Genomic DNA, 14,697 nt, shown 5'->3' with positions numbered 1-14,697 from the left:
ACTATAAAAGTGTTTAAATGTTTTGTGTAGCTAGATATGTAATAAAGTAACAAAAACTGAGGGGGCGGGTCGACCGGACGTGACGTCGGTGTCGGAAACTGTCAGTCGGGTAAAATGCACGTGTCGCAGTGTGCCGTTGAAAGAACATGAGAGCTCGGCTCCGAGTGATAGAAAGGCCTGAGAAAAGATAGAGCAGCGGTCATACCGACCTTTTCTGTTCAGTTTCTAACCGCCAGCAGACCGCCAGACAACCGGAATCTCCCCGGCCGCTGAGAGGCGCGCGGAGCAGGACGGTGGCCGTAGAGGAGAGCGACGCGCAACGCGGAGGAAGAAAGTTCTCGGTCTCTGTTCCCGGGCCTGTGTGTGTTTGTGTGTTCGCACGTCGCCCTAGCAGCGTGTGTTGTTTTTGTTTTTTTGTTTTTTTAAATTATTTAAGACTGAACGACTGGTCGTCATGGCGGACTACCTGATCAGCGGTCAGACCAGCTACGTCCCCGATGACGGGCTGACGGGACAGCAGCTGTTCAACGGAGGAGACGGGCTCACATACAAGTAAAGACACCGCGGTCATTCCGCTGTGCTCCGGGCCGAGCACGGCCGCACACTCCCCCGACATTTACTTTTATCACGTCGCTTTGTGTGTAACGTTAGCCCCGTGCGTTTGGCTAGCTGTCAGTTAGCTAGGACGTTTGTCAGGTGGCTAACACCTCGGCCAGGTGTTGCCAAAGTCGTTTCACGGGTTGGATAATGCTCTTCGTGACAAAGTAATCGCACACTTGCATTAGAAGTTACTGGAGCCCAGCCTGCTGTCTGTATATTTGAAATGTACAGTTTATTGTATGAAACTGTGAAAAGTAAACTTGTGTGCTCTGATGTGGCAGCCTAATAATATAAGAAAGCAGAAGCTGTATACTAATCCACTTTCTGCTGTGATTAAGGGCAAAGTTCGTACAATTAGCCCCCCTTGTGTTTATGTCAACTGGGTGGTCGCAGCTTGTGCTCTGAACTTTCCCTGCACACAGGTGATTGTTTTCCCCGTTTACATTACGCATTGCCAGCAAACAAGGGTCGTGGGTAAATTAAGTGTATGTCTTAAAGAGTGAAAGCTCGTCTGTAGTCTGATTTAGAGCCTCCTGGAAATGACAGGGGGGACACACTGTGTGTACACACAGGTCCCAGATTTAGGTCTTACGCAGTCCTGTGTTGTTGCTGGACTGTGTGCACCTTGGCTATATTTAGAGCATCTGCTTACTAGTCCTCCATACAACAAAGCACAGATAGTAGTGCCATGTGATGTTGGTACAGATTATAGCTTCATATGTACATCATGACCATTATATTTCTATTTCTTCTAGTTCTACAAAGTGATGTCTTAATATTGTCTATTATGCCAAACCTGTTTTGGCTTTGGCTTCTCAAATGTGAGGGTTGGCTCTTTTTTTTTTTAAATCTGTTATATATCATTGTAAATTGAATAGATTTGGGTTTAGCCCTGTTGTTTGAACAAAACAAGCTGTTTGAAGACTTCACCTTTGGGTTCTGGAAGACTGCGATAATATTTTCCGACATCTTATCAACTAAGCAGGTCATTGATAAATCAGGAAAAATAATCATTACTTGCAACCCATGTCTATCTACCAGCCCTTCCACATGATTGCTTACAATTTGCATACTTAGTCTTAACAACATCCGAAGTCTATGCTGAACGATTAAAATGTTATGAAATGGAGAAAAGTAGGTTACTCAGTGCCTTTGTAAATAAAGATATTTCTTATTTAAACCTGATAAATCCCTAAAGTCACTCATGTCACATGCTAGAACACGCTCTTCTGCTCTCGGTTTCGTTGTCACATGGGCCTCACACCAGTCGTATGGCACATGGTTCGACATGCCTTGCATTTAAGAAGTTCTCTGCAAAAAATATTTTACACACACACACACACTCCTGTGCTGTAATGTGACACCGTCTGAAGATTCCTGAGAAAGAAATGTTAGTCATCCTATGTCCTGCTCAGTACTTTTAGGCCACACTTTTCCTTGAAGACCTTCTAGCTTCTATTTCTGAACTAGACAATATTTACTTGAACAATGATCTCGTTTGGTAAGGACTCAAAACTGTTCTTGTTTCTCCTCCAGCGACTTCCTGATTCTGCCAGGCTACATCGACTTCACATCAGACCAAGTGGTGAGTCGTGATGGCGGCCAAATATTTACAGATCAGGTTCAGAATCAGATTAACGCCGCTGATGTGGTATTAAACCAATCTGAGTCTGGGATTATGTCTGGGGCGAGAGTGAGGATTATCAGACATGTGCCTCCCATCACAAATATTCCCTGAATTAGGCTCACAGTGCCTCCATTAGGCAGAGCAGTAAATTATAGCTTCCTGGAATTTAATTAATAGTTGATCCTCGTATTTTTAATTTAAAGTAAGACTGTAAATTTTGCTGAAAGCTGCTTGGAAATGTCCTCCTGATGCTTGAAATGTCCTCTGTCCAGGACCTGACCTCAGCACTCACCAAACAGATCACTATGAAAACCCCCTTCGTCTCCTCTCCCATGGACACAGTCACAGAGGCCAACATGGCCATCGCTATGGCAGTAAGTGTGACACATAAAAACACAGTTTCCTTCGATAATTTTCTTGTTCCTGCTGTCGTATTAACACACCATGTCGCTCACTCACACACACACTGATGTTTTGCCTCCTCCCAGCTAACGGGTGGCATCGGCTTCATCCACCACAACTGCACTCCAGAGTTCCAGGCCAATGAAGTTCGCAAAGTCAAGGTAGTGATGATGATTATTGAATTTCTCTTTACACTCCTTCATCCCTTCTTTCATTTTGTTCAACTCCATATCTTTGGTCTTGTCTTTTTTTTAAGATTTTTTCCTCTTATCCATTTTTCCTGTATGTAATCTGTGTTATGTGAGTCTTTCATAGGTTTTCATATTTCATATATATTTTTTCTTTTTTTCTTCACTTTTTTTAATGTTTATCTTTTCTTTCATCTCACATCAGCTTCTCTTTGTCTTGTTTTTTCTGTTTTTATTTGCTGCTGCTGTCAGTTTGAAGGAGGTAGAATCATGTAATTTCCCTGCATCCCTTGTTCCTGTGCTGTAGAGTGTAGGCAGTGAAACGCTCTCATATTCTTTATCCAACCCTTACACACTTCTCCCTGCCGGTACTCTCTCCCCTACTTCCCTTGTATATTCCTATATGTTCTACACCCCTGCTCCGTCTCCTGCCCCGCTTTATTTTTCCTCACCTCCTTGCTTCCTTCCCTCCACCAGCGTTATGAGCAGGGCTTCATCACAGACCCCGTGGTGATGAGCCCCAACAAGTGTGTACGAGACGTCTTCCAGGCCAAGGCTCGCCACGGCTTCTGCGGAATCCCCATCACAGACAACGGCAAAATGGGTGGCAAGCTGGTGGGCATCATCTCTTCCAGAGACATCGACTTCCTGAAGGAGGAGGACCACGACCTGCCGCTGAGCGAGGTGGGTAGACTCAAAACAGACGCCAGAAGTGACTAAAAACACTATGATGTTAAAGCTGGATGCTGTAGGTTTTGGAATTGATGAATGGAAAACAGTTCAACAGCTAAGAATTAAAGTCAGAGCCTGTTCCATACTGGATGTTTGAGACTGATAAAGCAATATTTTACTGCTGTGTAATAAACTGTATTAACAAAGATGATGGTAAATATAAGTATATAAATATAATGGTATGTTTATGCTATTCAGGAAAAGCTTTAAAAAGCTAGAAATAACAAATACAACATGTTAAAGTTAAAACGAGTAGTAATAATATTAATAATAATAGTAATGTTACCATATGAATAAATGTATGCTATAATGTTTCCATATCTGCCACTGTATATGTATGATCATATGACTACATGTAAATAGCAAATATTGGGTAATGATATTAGCAAAGCTCAAATTCAGCTAAATCCAGCTAGAGCTACAACTTTCTCATTCTCTTTGATGCTTTTCCTGTCATGTATGATAATAAACTTTAAGCTATATGAGTACATCACATTGAGCTGTGAGAAATAAATACCGGTATATATAATTAATTTGCTAAATCAAGAAGATAATGGGCAGATTAAAAGACAGTGAAAGTAATTGTTAATTGCAGCCCTACTTCTGTTCATGTCATGTCATGTCATGTCATGTTATGTTATGTTATGTTATGTTATGTTATGTTATGTTGTGTGTGTGTGTGTGTGTGTGTTACCGTTTTGACAGGTGATGACAAAGCGAGAGGACCTGGTGGTCGCCCCTGCTGGAGTGACACTGAAAGAAGCCAATGAAATTCTCCAGAGGAGTAAGAAAGGTGGGAGGATGTTAACTTTCTCATAAGAATTATTGATGACTGTCATGTTTTGTTTTTTCCATTTCAGTTAAGAATATGACAAAAAACTGACAAATCTACATCCAGGTGTGAATGTCTGTACGTGTTTGACCTCTCTCCTCTCCTCCTGCAGGTAAGCTACCCATAGTGAATGAAGAGGGCTCCCTGGTCTCCATCATCGCCCGCACAGATCTGAAGAAGAACAGAGACTTCCCTCTGGCCTCCAAAGACTCCCGCAAACAGCTGCTGTGTGGCGCCGCCATCGGCACCCACAATGACGACAAGTACAGACTGGACCTGCTGACGCAGAGCGGCGTGGATGTCGTTGTACTGGTGAGGAGGTTGAGACTCATATTCACCATGGTGACCAGACCACCTGAGCAATCAGTACTGGAACTGCTAGTGGAGAACAGACTGGATGTGGGCTCTTTCACAGATTTGTAATGGGTTTACTTAGTGTGGTGGTAGTGGTATACATATTCACTGTGGTACTTGGGTGCATAGCAGGCTAGATACAGTGTCAACATCAAGTAGCAAGTCTGCACACAGTTAAATTTGCTCCTACTGAGCGTGTTAAATGAGAGATGTTCTTTTTGATTGAGCAAAGAGCAAATTTAATGACATGCAGGTTCCTCTGGTTTGATCTGGAGTGTGCACAAGTGTACAAATTCAGTAACGATGCTCTGTAAATAACAATGCCATGTGTTCCTTCTGCTCCTCCAGGACTCATCTCAGGGCAACTCAATCTTCCAGATCAACATGATCAAATATATCAAAGAAAAGTATCCAAACCTACAGGTCATCGGAGGCAACGGTAACCCCACTTATCTTTACCTTTGCACCAACATGTGCAAACTAACCAAACAAGATATTTACATTGTGCACGTGTCAGACTGACCAGTTAATGGTTAATCAAAATCATAGCATCAGGAAAAAGAGGAAGCAGGCAGATCTTATGTTTGTCTTCAGCTGTGACTGCAAAGAAATCAGCTGTGTCAGGTCTCTCAGCCAGTAAGGTTGTTGAGCGGCCAAACGATTGGCTGAGCTTCCTTTGTGCCTTAAAGGCTAATGAAAATGGATTCAAAGTTGCTTGTTGATCACACAGTTAAAGCCGGATAATGACGATGTTCCCTCAATGTGAGCATCTCTAACAGCCTCTCTGTCTCCCCCTGTCTGCTGCAGTGGTGACTGCAGCTCAGGCTAAGAACCTGATCGATGCAGGAGTGGACGGGCTGAGAGTGGGGATGGGCAGCGGCTCCATCTGCATCACACAGGAAGGTGAGCGACTGACCAGCAAACTCGGCAAACAACCAACCGCCTTGCTCCCACCCACACGGCATCAGCCAGCAGCCAATCTGGAGCCTCTCGTGTGGTTATTGAATGTGCCAGTCAAAGGGTGAAAGGAAACTCTTAAGTTTGTCATTTTGTTGAACAGTTTGACTGGTTTGGCACTAGAAGGTGGGGTAGTAAATGTCCAGTTTTTTGATCCTAATGTTGGGACCAAACTGCATAATAGCAGCTTGATAACGACCGTTTGGTTCAACAATGTTCTGTTTTATTTTGTGGAGTGTGTCTTAGTGGTAAGACTCATCAGAAGGCTCAGATGGAAGGAAGGATTACTTTGCCTTGTCTTGCATAGTCTGACATCTAGGAGGTGCTCTGTGCTTCAGGTGCAGTGTCTGTTGACATGTCTGATCCTGGCAGTGTGTAGTCTGAAAATTCGCTCTGCCAAGTCACGTCAGGTGCTATGATTGCCTGATCTGATGTTGTGGGCATCTGTAGTTGCAGTTAGGGTTGTTGTGAGTCACTGCCCAAGAAATATGAAGCTGATTTGAATTTAAACTTGCTTTGGTGTGAAAACAACTGGTTTTGGATTGTAAGTCTAAATTATCATTGGGGTGCATTTAGCTGCGATTTGTCTGGCATGGTTGAGTATTCAGTAGATATTTGTTTGTGGTCTCTGACTTGTCTCTTCATCTTGAATTATCAGCAATATTTATTGTTGTTCATTTTCTTTTGCTTACGGTTATCTTCACTTTTGTCTGTCATCTTCATCTTGTTGTCTTCCTACCTGCCCCCCCCCCCCTCTTTATTTTCCTTTCTCTTTGCTTTCTTCCTCTTAAATTCTCTCTCACCTACCTCCCACTCTGGTGTTGGTGTGTGTGTTTGTGTGCGTGCGAGTGTGTTTGTGTATGTGTGCGTCCATGTCCAGCTCCCCTCAGTGTACCACCAGCAATAAAGCTCCACAGCCCCAAAACCCCAACCACTGTTACGGGATACTCCAGTAAGTTTCCCCGCCACCTTTGGCCTGCGCTGGGCGCCTATTGGCTCCACCATCACTAGTGTGCCCCCCCCCCCTCACAGCCTGCTGCACTGATTGGTTAACAGCTTTGCATCGGTAGACGTAGCAGAGATAGTGGAAATAGGTTTTTGGTTTGTTTTGAGAGCTCTTGGGGGTTTTGGGGTTTGCTTGTTCCTGTGTCCTCACTAATCTGTCAGTCATCCTGAGTGAATGTTGCTTTTGCCCCCACCCACTCACTTTGTTCTGACAGAAGCTCCACCACCCCAGCTGTAACCACAGCTCTCATTCATTTCTAACATCCATTCCTAACTCATTGGAACCAGCAAACAGGAGTGGCTCAGTAATGTAGTTGGCAGCCACAGGGTGTCTCTGTTTAGCAGAGGTGGTAATAATTCTGAGTTGTTTGGGACCAGGCAGGTCATATTTCACCTGACATCTTTGCTTCACAACTTGAATTATCCTAATTAATCATGATCATCAAGGACGAGGTGGCCTTGATAAATGCATTTTTGTTCAGCAATTTGTGCCATATTCTCCTTTCCGTGTCTGACTTTCTAAGAGTCGACATCATATATTCAGTCTGCAAACAGACATGCAGTTGCACGCCTGCATCAAGCTGATGGTAGAATGTGCTGCCATCTGTGATTCTTGCACCCAAAGCGACGTTTAGATTTGTGGCATGGCTGTGCGAGAGGACGCTCGCCTGTTACGTGTAGCCTGAGCAGCATCGGGGCTGAGAAAGGATGAGGTGTTTCTGTTCCTTCGGTTTTGTTGTGGTTTGTGTCTGTAAAATTTGCCTTGTTCATATGTTTTCTGATACGACACATGTTCAGAACAGCATACATGATCGGGCTGCAGATTTTTCTAAAATATGATTTTGAAGTCCCGATCAGATTGACCTCAGCTGCTTTTGTTCTACATTCAAGTTATAATCCTTGAAATTATCATGAAATCAACCCCATTTGATGCTATTTATTTATGGTTGACATTTTTTTCCCACTAATACCCACTCAATGTATTACATTCCTCGACACGTCTCCATATAGTAGTTTTCATAGTTAGTGGCAGAGCCGCCATCCCTGTCGTGGATTCAAATTGCCTACTTCCACTTACTTAGAGCATAACCAAGCAAACTTGCGTTGTAGCAGATATCTCTTTGCTCTTCTGTTGGATTCCTGACAAAGTAGCTGCTCAAGGAGTATTTGCTGCCCCAGAGTTAAGTATTAAACTGCACTTTCAGACACCACCAGATACCCATGAAGCCACCAAATCAACCAAAACTGAAGTCTTAAGGATTTATTTATTATTATGACTTTAAAGATGTTGATGAATTGCACAAGCCCTTTACGGCATGCACTGTCTTGGATCGAGGCCGTCAGTATGTAGCAGGATAATTAGGATTACCAGTTTGGTAAGTACCGTGCAGCCCGGAGGTCAGAGGAAGCAAAACAACTCTAATAGTGAAAAAAGGAATTGGGATGTTTCTCTTTGCGACACACAGCAAAATTGAGTGTCCGTGCTTGTACTTGATGGTGTGAAACAGTATTGGTTGAAATCGTAGAAATGTAATTGAAATGAATTGATTAGCAGTGTTGGGCTGAATAGAGACAGCGTGTATTATGTGAGATGGGTGTGGAGTCTTAGTGCGGTGTGGTATTTATCTGCTGATGTGACAAGTTTAACTTCCTAATTCTTACTTTTCTTTGACAACACAAAGAGTCACGTTCCCAGCCTGTCTGCTCATTCACTGTTTCAGGTTTTTTTTAACATAATCTGAATGACTGGGAGTTTTCACCGTGCATGTCTATCAAAACTGAACTCTCTGAAATACAGTCTCGAGGGTTTTTAACGTCACGTCATCAAATTTCCATCCAGCTAATGATTGCTGGTACCAAAGCTAAAATTTGTACTTTAACACTTTAAGGAAGAAGAGGAGTGAAAGTATCAGAGCCTTGTTTCTGAAAACATATAATAATTATGTGAAAGAATAATTGGCTGGTAAAGATGAAAAACCCAGCATTTTATTCCAATTTCCACCACGTATGTGTGAAGGTTTGTGTGATGAGCTGTGTTTGGTTAGTTATTGTCTGCAAGGTGAGGGGTTGGTATAATAGTTCAGCAGTCATGATGAGGCTAGGCTCCTGCAGTTAAGATGACCTACGTCCATAACTCTACCCATTTTCTCACATCATTCAATCCTCCGTCTCTCTTCTTCCTGCCTTCAGTGCTGGCGTGCGGCAGACCCCAGGCCACAGCTGTCTATAAGGTTTCAGAGTACGCCAGGCGTTTCGGTGTACCAGTCATCGCCGATGGCGGCATCCAGACTGTCGGACACATTGCCAAAGCCCTGGCACTGGGAGCATCCACAGGTATGGATAGATGGGTGTGTCAGATACAGGGCGAGGTTCCCACGCGTCCGGGAAAACCTGGAAGACCAGTCACCAGTTTTTTCCAGGCATGGAAAATGAATGAAAAAGTAAAATGTCCTTGAAAAGTATTTCAACATTTCTTTCTATTTTCCTTTAGCTGAGAATGAATTACTAGGTTATCTACCAGAGTTTCCCTAAATACAGACAACATTTTAAACAATTCATATAATGTGAAATTAGTTAGCATGTTTCAGTTGCTGAAGTTGATGTGACTGCTAGCTCGGTTTGTCAATCGACTCGGAGTAATGTTTCAGATGTGTGCTCGCCGTTGCTCAGACAGTCCAATGATAATGAATGGGCTAGCATCATCTCTTCAAATGCAATGTTGCGTCTTTAAGGTAAAAGTGACCATAACGTGACATGAAACGTTACGTTCTGTAGAGGTCGCTTGCACTGGGTGTGATTATCCTTGTTAAAGACTCCACCTAATATTAGAAGTAAAGGGATTAGTATGGTGTGATAAACTGATAAGAGTCAGTGATCAGTAAATAATCCAGCCAAACTCAACTCTGAGCTGTAATTAGATATGTTAAATTCAGGCTACATTTTACAGTAGGTGAAATTGTAGGCTACTGTTTGTGTTATTGGTGTTCAGGCAGCAATGGTTAATATAATTCATAAGGAAAAAAGCATTCTGGCTGTGAATGAATAATGCTGCTGATATGTTATTGCACATAAATGAAGCACAGAACACAAAGGCCTTCCCTGATACAATACAATGATGGAATGCTATGAAAGTATATTTTGTGTACTGTGTATGGCGTGATCCCTGTCTGTCGTACCTGTTAGGCCATTACTGAAAATGATCTCTACAATAGAGTGGGAACTCTGTCAGTGTGCAGGAGCTTAAAACTCAAATATTTAAATGATGGATGAGGTTAAAACTAAAACTTTCATTTCCGGGTTTGGCTGCAAAACCTTTTGTAGCATAATAACAGTTAGTTTCCAGTCTTCTTTTCTAACTTCCACTTAGCGCCTTTTCTCCCTCTCTTGGCGTTCAGTGATGATGGGCTCTCTGCTGGCTGCCACCAGCGAAGCTCCTGGGGAGTATTTCTTCTCTGACGGCATCAGGCTGAAGAAGTACCGCGGCATGGGCTCCCTGGATGCCATGGACAAAAATCTGGGCTCCCAGACTAGATACTTCAGGTACAGAAACAAAAACGGGGCTGTGAGACTGTGCTGTTCAAACTGATCAGCTTACAGTTGGGTAACAGAGCCCTACAGGTGACTGTATATCTGCAGGTCAAATCACCACAATGCGAGGGTCTCACTCTTATCACGTCTTCCTCATTTTCAGTGGTTTTAAGAATGTTTGACATAACTGCTTTGTGGTGAAGAATGATGAGCCCACAAGACATCTTTATTTTGATTGATGAGCGTGTTAACTTTCAAACTGGTTTAATTTATTGACCTCATCATGCATCAGATCTTTAGCCACATGGTGGCAGTACACATGAGGTATCCCGTCTGTCACGGACATTTAAAGCAGATTGTACAAGCCCAGCGTGGGCTCTTTCTACGGCACTAACCGCATCATATGTCTCACTCCTCTTTCTCCTCAGTGAGAGCGATAAGATTAAAGTTGCTCAGGGTGTTTCTGGAGCGGTGCAGGACAAAGGCTCCATCCACAAGTTTGTTCCGTACCTGCTGGCTGGCATTCAGCACTCCTGTCAGGACATAGGATCCAAGAGCCTCACACAGCTCAGGTAAAGACACACAGACAGAGAATGATAGAAAACTGCATTATTGAGCCCATTAGGGGTCACAGAAGAAAAAAATAACATGGAAATGTGTGCACACAATAGTACAATTATTTTGACGTATGACTTCCATCAGGCCTTCAGAATAAAAGTGGTGAATTATGATTCAAAACTATTAGAGTATTTAATTGTAAACTTCATGAAAGCACAGACTAATAACTGCAATAACTCATTTGCAATTCAATACAACAGCTGTGCTATAAATTCTCTCGTACAAAGTCAATATTTATGCACCAAATACCGGAACTTAAACGTGGGACGTCATTGCAACGGAAAAGGGTCGAAAATTAACGCATCCACCTGGGTGTCATGTTTCCATCATTGTCGACTGGAGCTGGAGCTGATAAATACCCCTGACTACTGCAGAGTCATTTCTGCAAAGACTCTTTCCCACTGAAGACAAAGGCCAGATGTTAGCAGGTGTTTTGTCCCGTGTGAAAGAGGCATTTGTGTGGATTCAGGACTCGGCTTTAGTCTTGGCACTTGCCCGCCGCACGCTATATTCTTTCCCCTGTGCTTGTGTCAAACTGTATTTGGTCCCCTTGATGTCCGGTGTTGTGTATAACATTGTTTCTTTCCTCCCGGCAGAGCCATGATGTACTCTGGAGATCTGAAATTTGAAAAGAGAACAACGTCGGCTCAAATGGAGGGTGGAGTCCACAGCCTGCACAGGTACACACACTCGCAACTTGTGGATCCACATGTCTCGCCCCGAGACACACGAGCCCTCAGTTCAACTTCCTCTTTAGAGCTACCAGTCTGTCTTAACAGGAAGCCTCAGGGAGCATCATGGATAGCTGTGTGTGTGTTTTTTTTATCTGTTCCTCACTGACACTCTTCTTTCTCCTGCAGTTATGAGAAACGTCTGTTTTGAGAAGAATTCGGCCGATCAGCCTACAGATGGAGAATCTTTCCAACAGACACATTATGCAAACACACTAGTTGCCAGACCCTTTTATATTCATACCTGACACAAATGCACACACAACTAACATCTCAATCAAATTAAAAGACGAGCCCACACACACACACACACACACACACACACACACTAAACTCTTCCAAGGATCCATCAGTCTTCCTGCCAGTGTCATCTATGCATTGTGTTTAGTCTAGCTGTTTGTGTGTGAAGGGGGGGAACTAAGCGTTTATCAATCAGTGCACGTGTGATTGAGCCCTCCAATGCCTTTCATGTTGTGATTTAAAAAAAAAAAAAGTCTGGTGTGTCCATTTTAAGGCAAAAAAACTTGTCTGATAATAAAGGTTATGTTTTTGCACAAGCTGCTTTCGTCTTGTTTTCGTCAGCCGTAAAATGATGTGGATGAAGAGTTGTGTGAACAAGATAAGAGACTTTATCCCCAGATTGAATGCCCTAAAGCTTACAATGACCTGGATGAATGAGAATATTCACAGGCATATATATATATATACACACACACACATATATACAGTATAATATACACGTTTTATACTTATCTTGTAGTTTGAGACAAAAAAATTTCCAGAGTTGATAATGTAGAGACAGTTTCTCAACCGATGCAAGTTTATTTTGCTGGATTCTCGTGTTACCTGCAGAGGAGAAGCATACCCCGGAAAGACGTGCTGCAGCTTGTGGCGTCTAATGAGAAACAGTCACCTCAACAACCACGAGATCTAGTTTCTGCTCACCTGATGGCGGAAAGCAGAGCGAGAAAATCCCATCATTTAAACTCCTGTTAGCGAAGAGACGTGACTACCATCCATTTAATGTGCTAGTAGGTTGGACATAAACATCATCAGATTATCATTTTACATATGTTGTTCTCGATGGTGGACTTGACTACAGCAGTGGCTTCAGACCAGACCGACAAACGTACACAAAGTGAAGTCAGAAGTGGGTCAAACTACAAATACTACAAGGAAATGCTTTCTTATTAAACTGCCAAAATTTCCCTTAAATGTTTGGCAATAATTACAGGGAAAATCTTTTGAGACAAATTTTGCATTTATACTTTTACGTGTTCAGCTGACTAAAAGGCTGTTTGTTGCACTAGTAATCACTAACTACACATCAGTTTTCTTTTTAGGAAAAGATTAGGAAGGTGTCCTGGAAAACAAAACTTAAGAATTGGTCAATAAATGCCTCATTTGCAACTGGTTGTTAACAGTTTACATTCTGATCATTTAAACACTACATCCACACGCTGACTCAGTGCGACGTGGCGTTTATTCCAGTATTCACTGCGGAGGAGCAGAAGCACAGCACGACTGCTGCACTGTTAATTACTGAAGGACGTTCAAGGACAAAGCGTGGGACTGATGGCCTGGTGTCCTCCGTCACCTCCTCTCCACCTACAGCACCTAACCTTGCCTCTGCCCGCCGCAGGTCTCCAGGGAGGATCGGGTGCTCGGCCAAATCCACCGGACTTTCCAGGCTGAAACCCAGACAGGCTGATGGGACGGCTCCAGTCACACTCTACTGGTCACACCTGTCTCACGTCATCCACCATGTCACATGCAGATGTTTCTAATTAGCGCACAAAGGAGTCCGTTTGCAGGCCTCAATTAGCGCAGCAGAAAGTTCAGGGTTTTACGTGTGATTCATGGAATATAATAACTCACACCAGTGAAGCCTTTATGTTTTTTAAATGTCTACGTTGCACATGACTTGTTTCAATTCAAGAACTATATTTCAATGTTAAGCAGGCCGATACTAGTCAATAAAATCTTTTATTGAGATGAGCTGAAATTATCTGTAACCTACATGTTTTAAAAAAAAACTGACTTTTAAACGAGATTTAGCTCATTTTATACCTAAACAACTAGATGACTTCAGACGTGCTGCAGGTAAGCAAATTAAAGAAGGAACCACTGCTGTCCCTACTATGATAATGACAAGTATTCATGTCAGTACTGCGACTATTACTGCAACTATTACTGTGCAAGAAAAACTACTAGCACTGGCCTCCTAACACTAATCCTAATGATAATGGGTGGTTTCTTTATGTCACATATCAAAAAGCAGAGCGATTGTTAACCCATTTACACATACCTGTTTATATCTACGCACAGCACAATATATTTATGTAATTATTTTACTTCAGTGAAAATTGATTTATTTTACTTTTAAACCATCACAGTATTTCAGTATTTATATATAGATACAGTAAATGTAATTAGGCAGTATTTATATATATATATATACACTACTACTGCCGATTGTCAATATGAGGAATAAAGAACTTAACAAACACACATTTTTCAAAAATGAGATTGCCTAAAGCAAATTTAGGTTAAAAAAAATTGTTTTCAAGGAAGTTGTACAAAATATAGTAACCTCAAAAGCTTAACTCTACAGGCCGAACTGGATCAAAACTACACTAAAACTATTCGGACCTGATTTTGAAGATTTTTCCTCAGAACTGTTTTATCTTCTAAATACAATTTTCTTAATAGAATTTCCCCCCAAAAAAACTGGGCAACCAAAAAGCACAAACACATCTACACATCTGTGTCAGGAAAGCAAATGACCAGTGCTGGTTCACCCAGATAACAAATGAATAAATAAAATAAGATAATTAAGTAAAACATAAACGATCCTCACTTACCTCTCGTGGCATCCAGCCACACACAGGTCTGGTTTTATTTGTCTATCGTCTTTGTTCACGGCTCTGAAAAATCACACCACCCGAGTCCTCGTTAGTCAATTTACTGCACACGCAGTTTGTTTTGTAGCATCAAGTATTTCCAGTTTGTCACTTGTTTTTTTTTTTACTTTTAAAACCTCAGCAGATCCAAAAACTGACCAAAAACTAAAGTCTAAAAATAAATCTAAACTAACCTTTGTTTTTGAGTGAATTGACTCTT

General features: G+C 42.3%; 1 protein-coding gene across 1 annotated transcript; it reads left to right on the top strand.

Annotated features, from left to right (window-relative positions):
- The first annotated feature begins 115 nt into the window (after positions 1–115).
- impdh2 (IMP (inosine 5'-monophosphate) dehydrogenase 2) lies at positions 116–12,088 on the top strand. The gene is made up of 14 exons (XM_041945996.1): positions 116–552; positions 2,137–2,185; positions 2,500–2,601; positions 2,716–2,790; positions 3,295–3,501; positions 4,255–4,342; positions 4,494–4,693; positions 5,084–5,174; positions 5,543–5,638; positions 8,888–9,031; positions 10,093–10,237; positions 10,654–10,797; positions 11,440–11,523; positions 11,704–12,088. The coding sequence occupies exons 1-14, from the start codon at positions 455–457 to the stop codon at positions 11,723–11,725; spliced, it is 1,545 nt and encodes a 514-aa protein (XP_041801930.1). The 5' UTR covers positions 116–454; the 3' UTR covers positions 11,726–12,088.
- Positions 12,089–14,697: the final 2,609 nt, after the last annotated feature.

Source organism: Chelmon rostratus, chromosome 10, assembly GCF_017976325.1.
Source record: "Chelmon rostratus isolate fCheRos1 chromosome 10, fCheRos1.pri, whole genome shotgun sequence".
NCBI lineage: Eukaryota > Metazoa > Chordata > Actinopteri > Chaetodontiformes > Chaetodontidae > Chelmon > Chelmon rostratus.
Note: the sequence above shows the minus strand (reverse complement) of the source record. Positions and strands in the feature narration are given on the sequence as shown.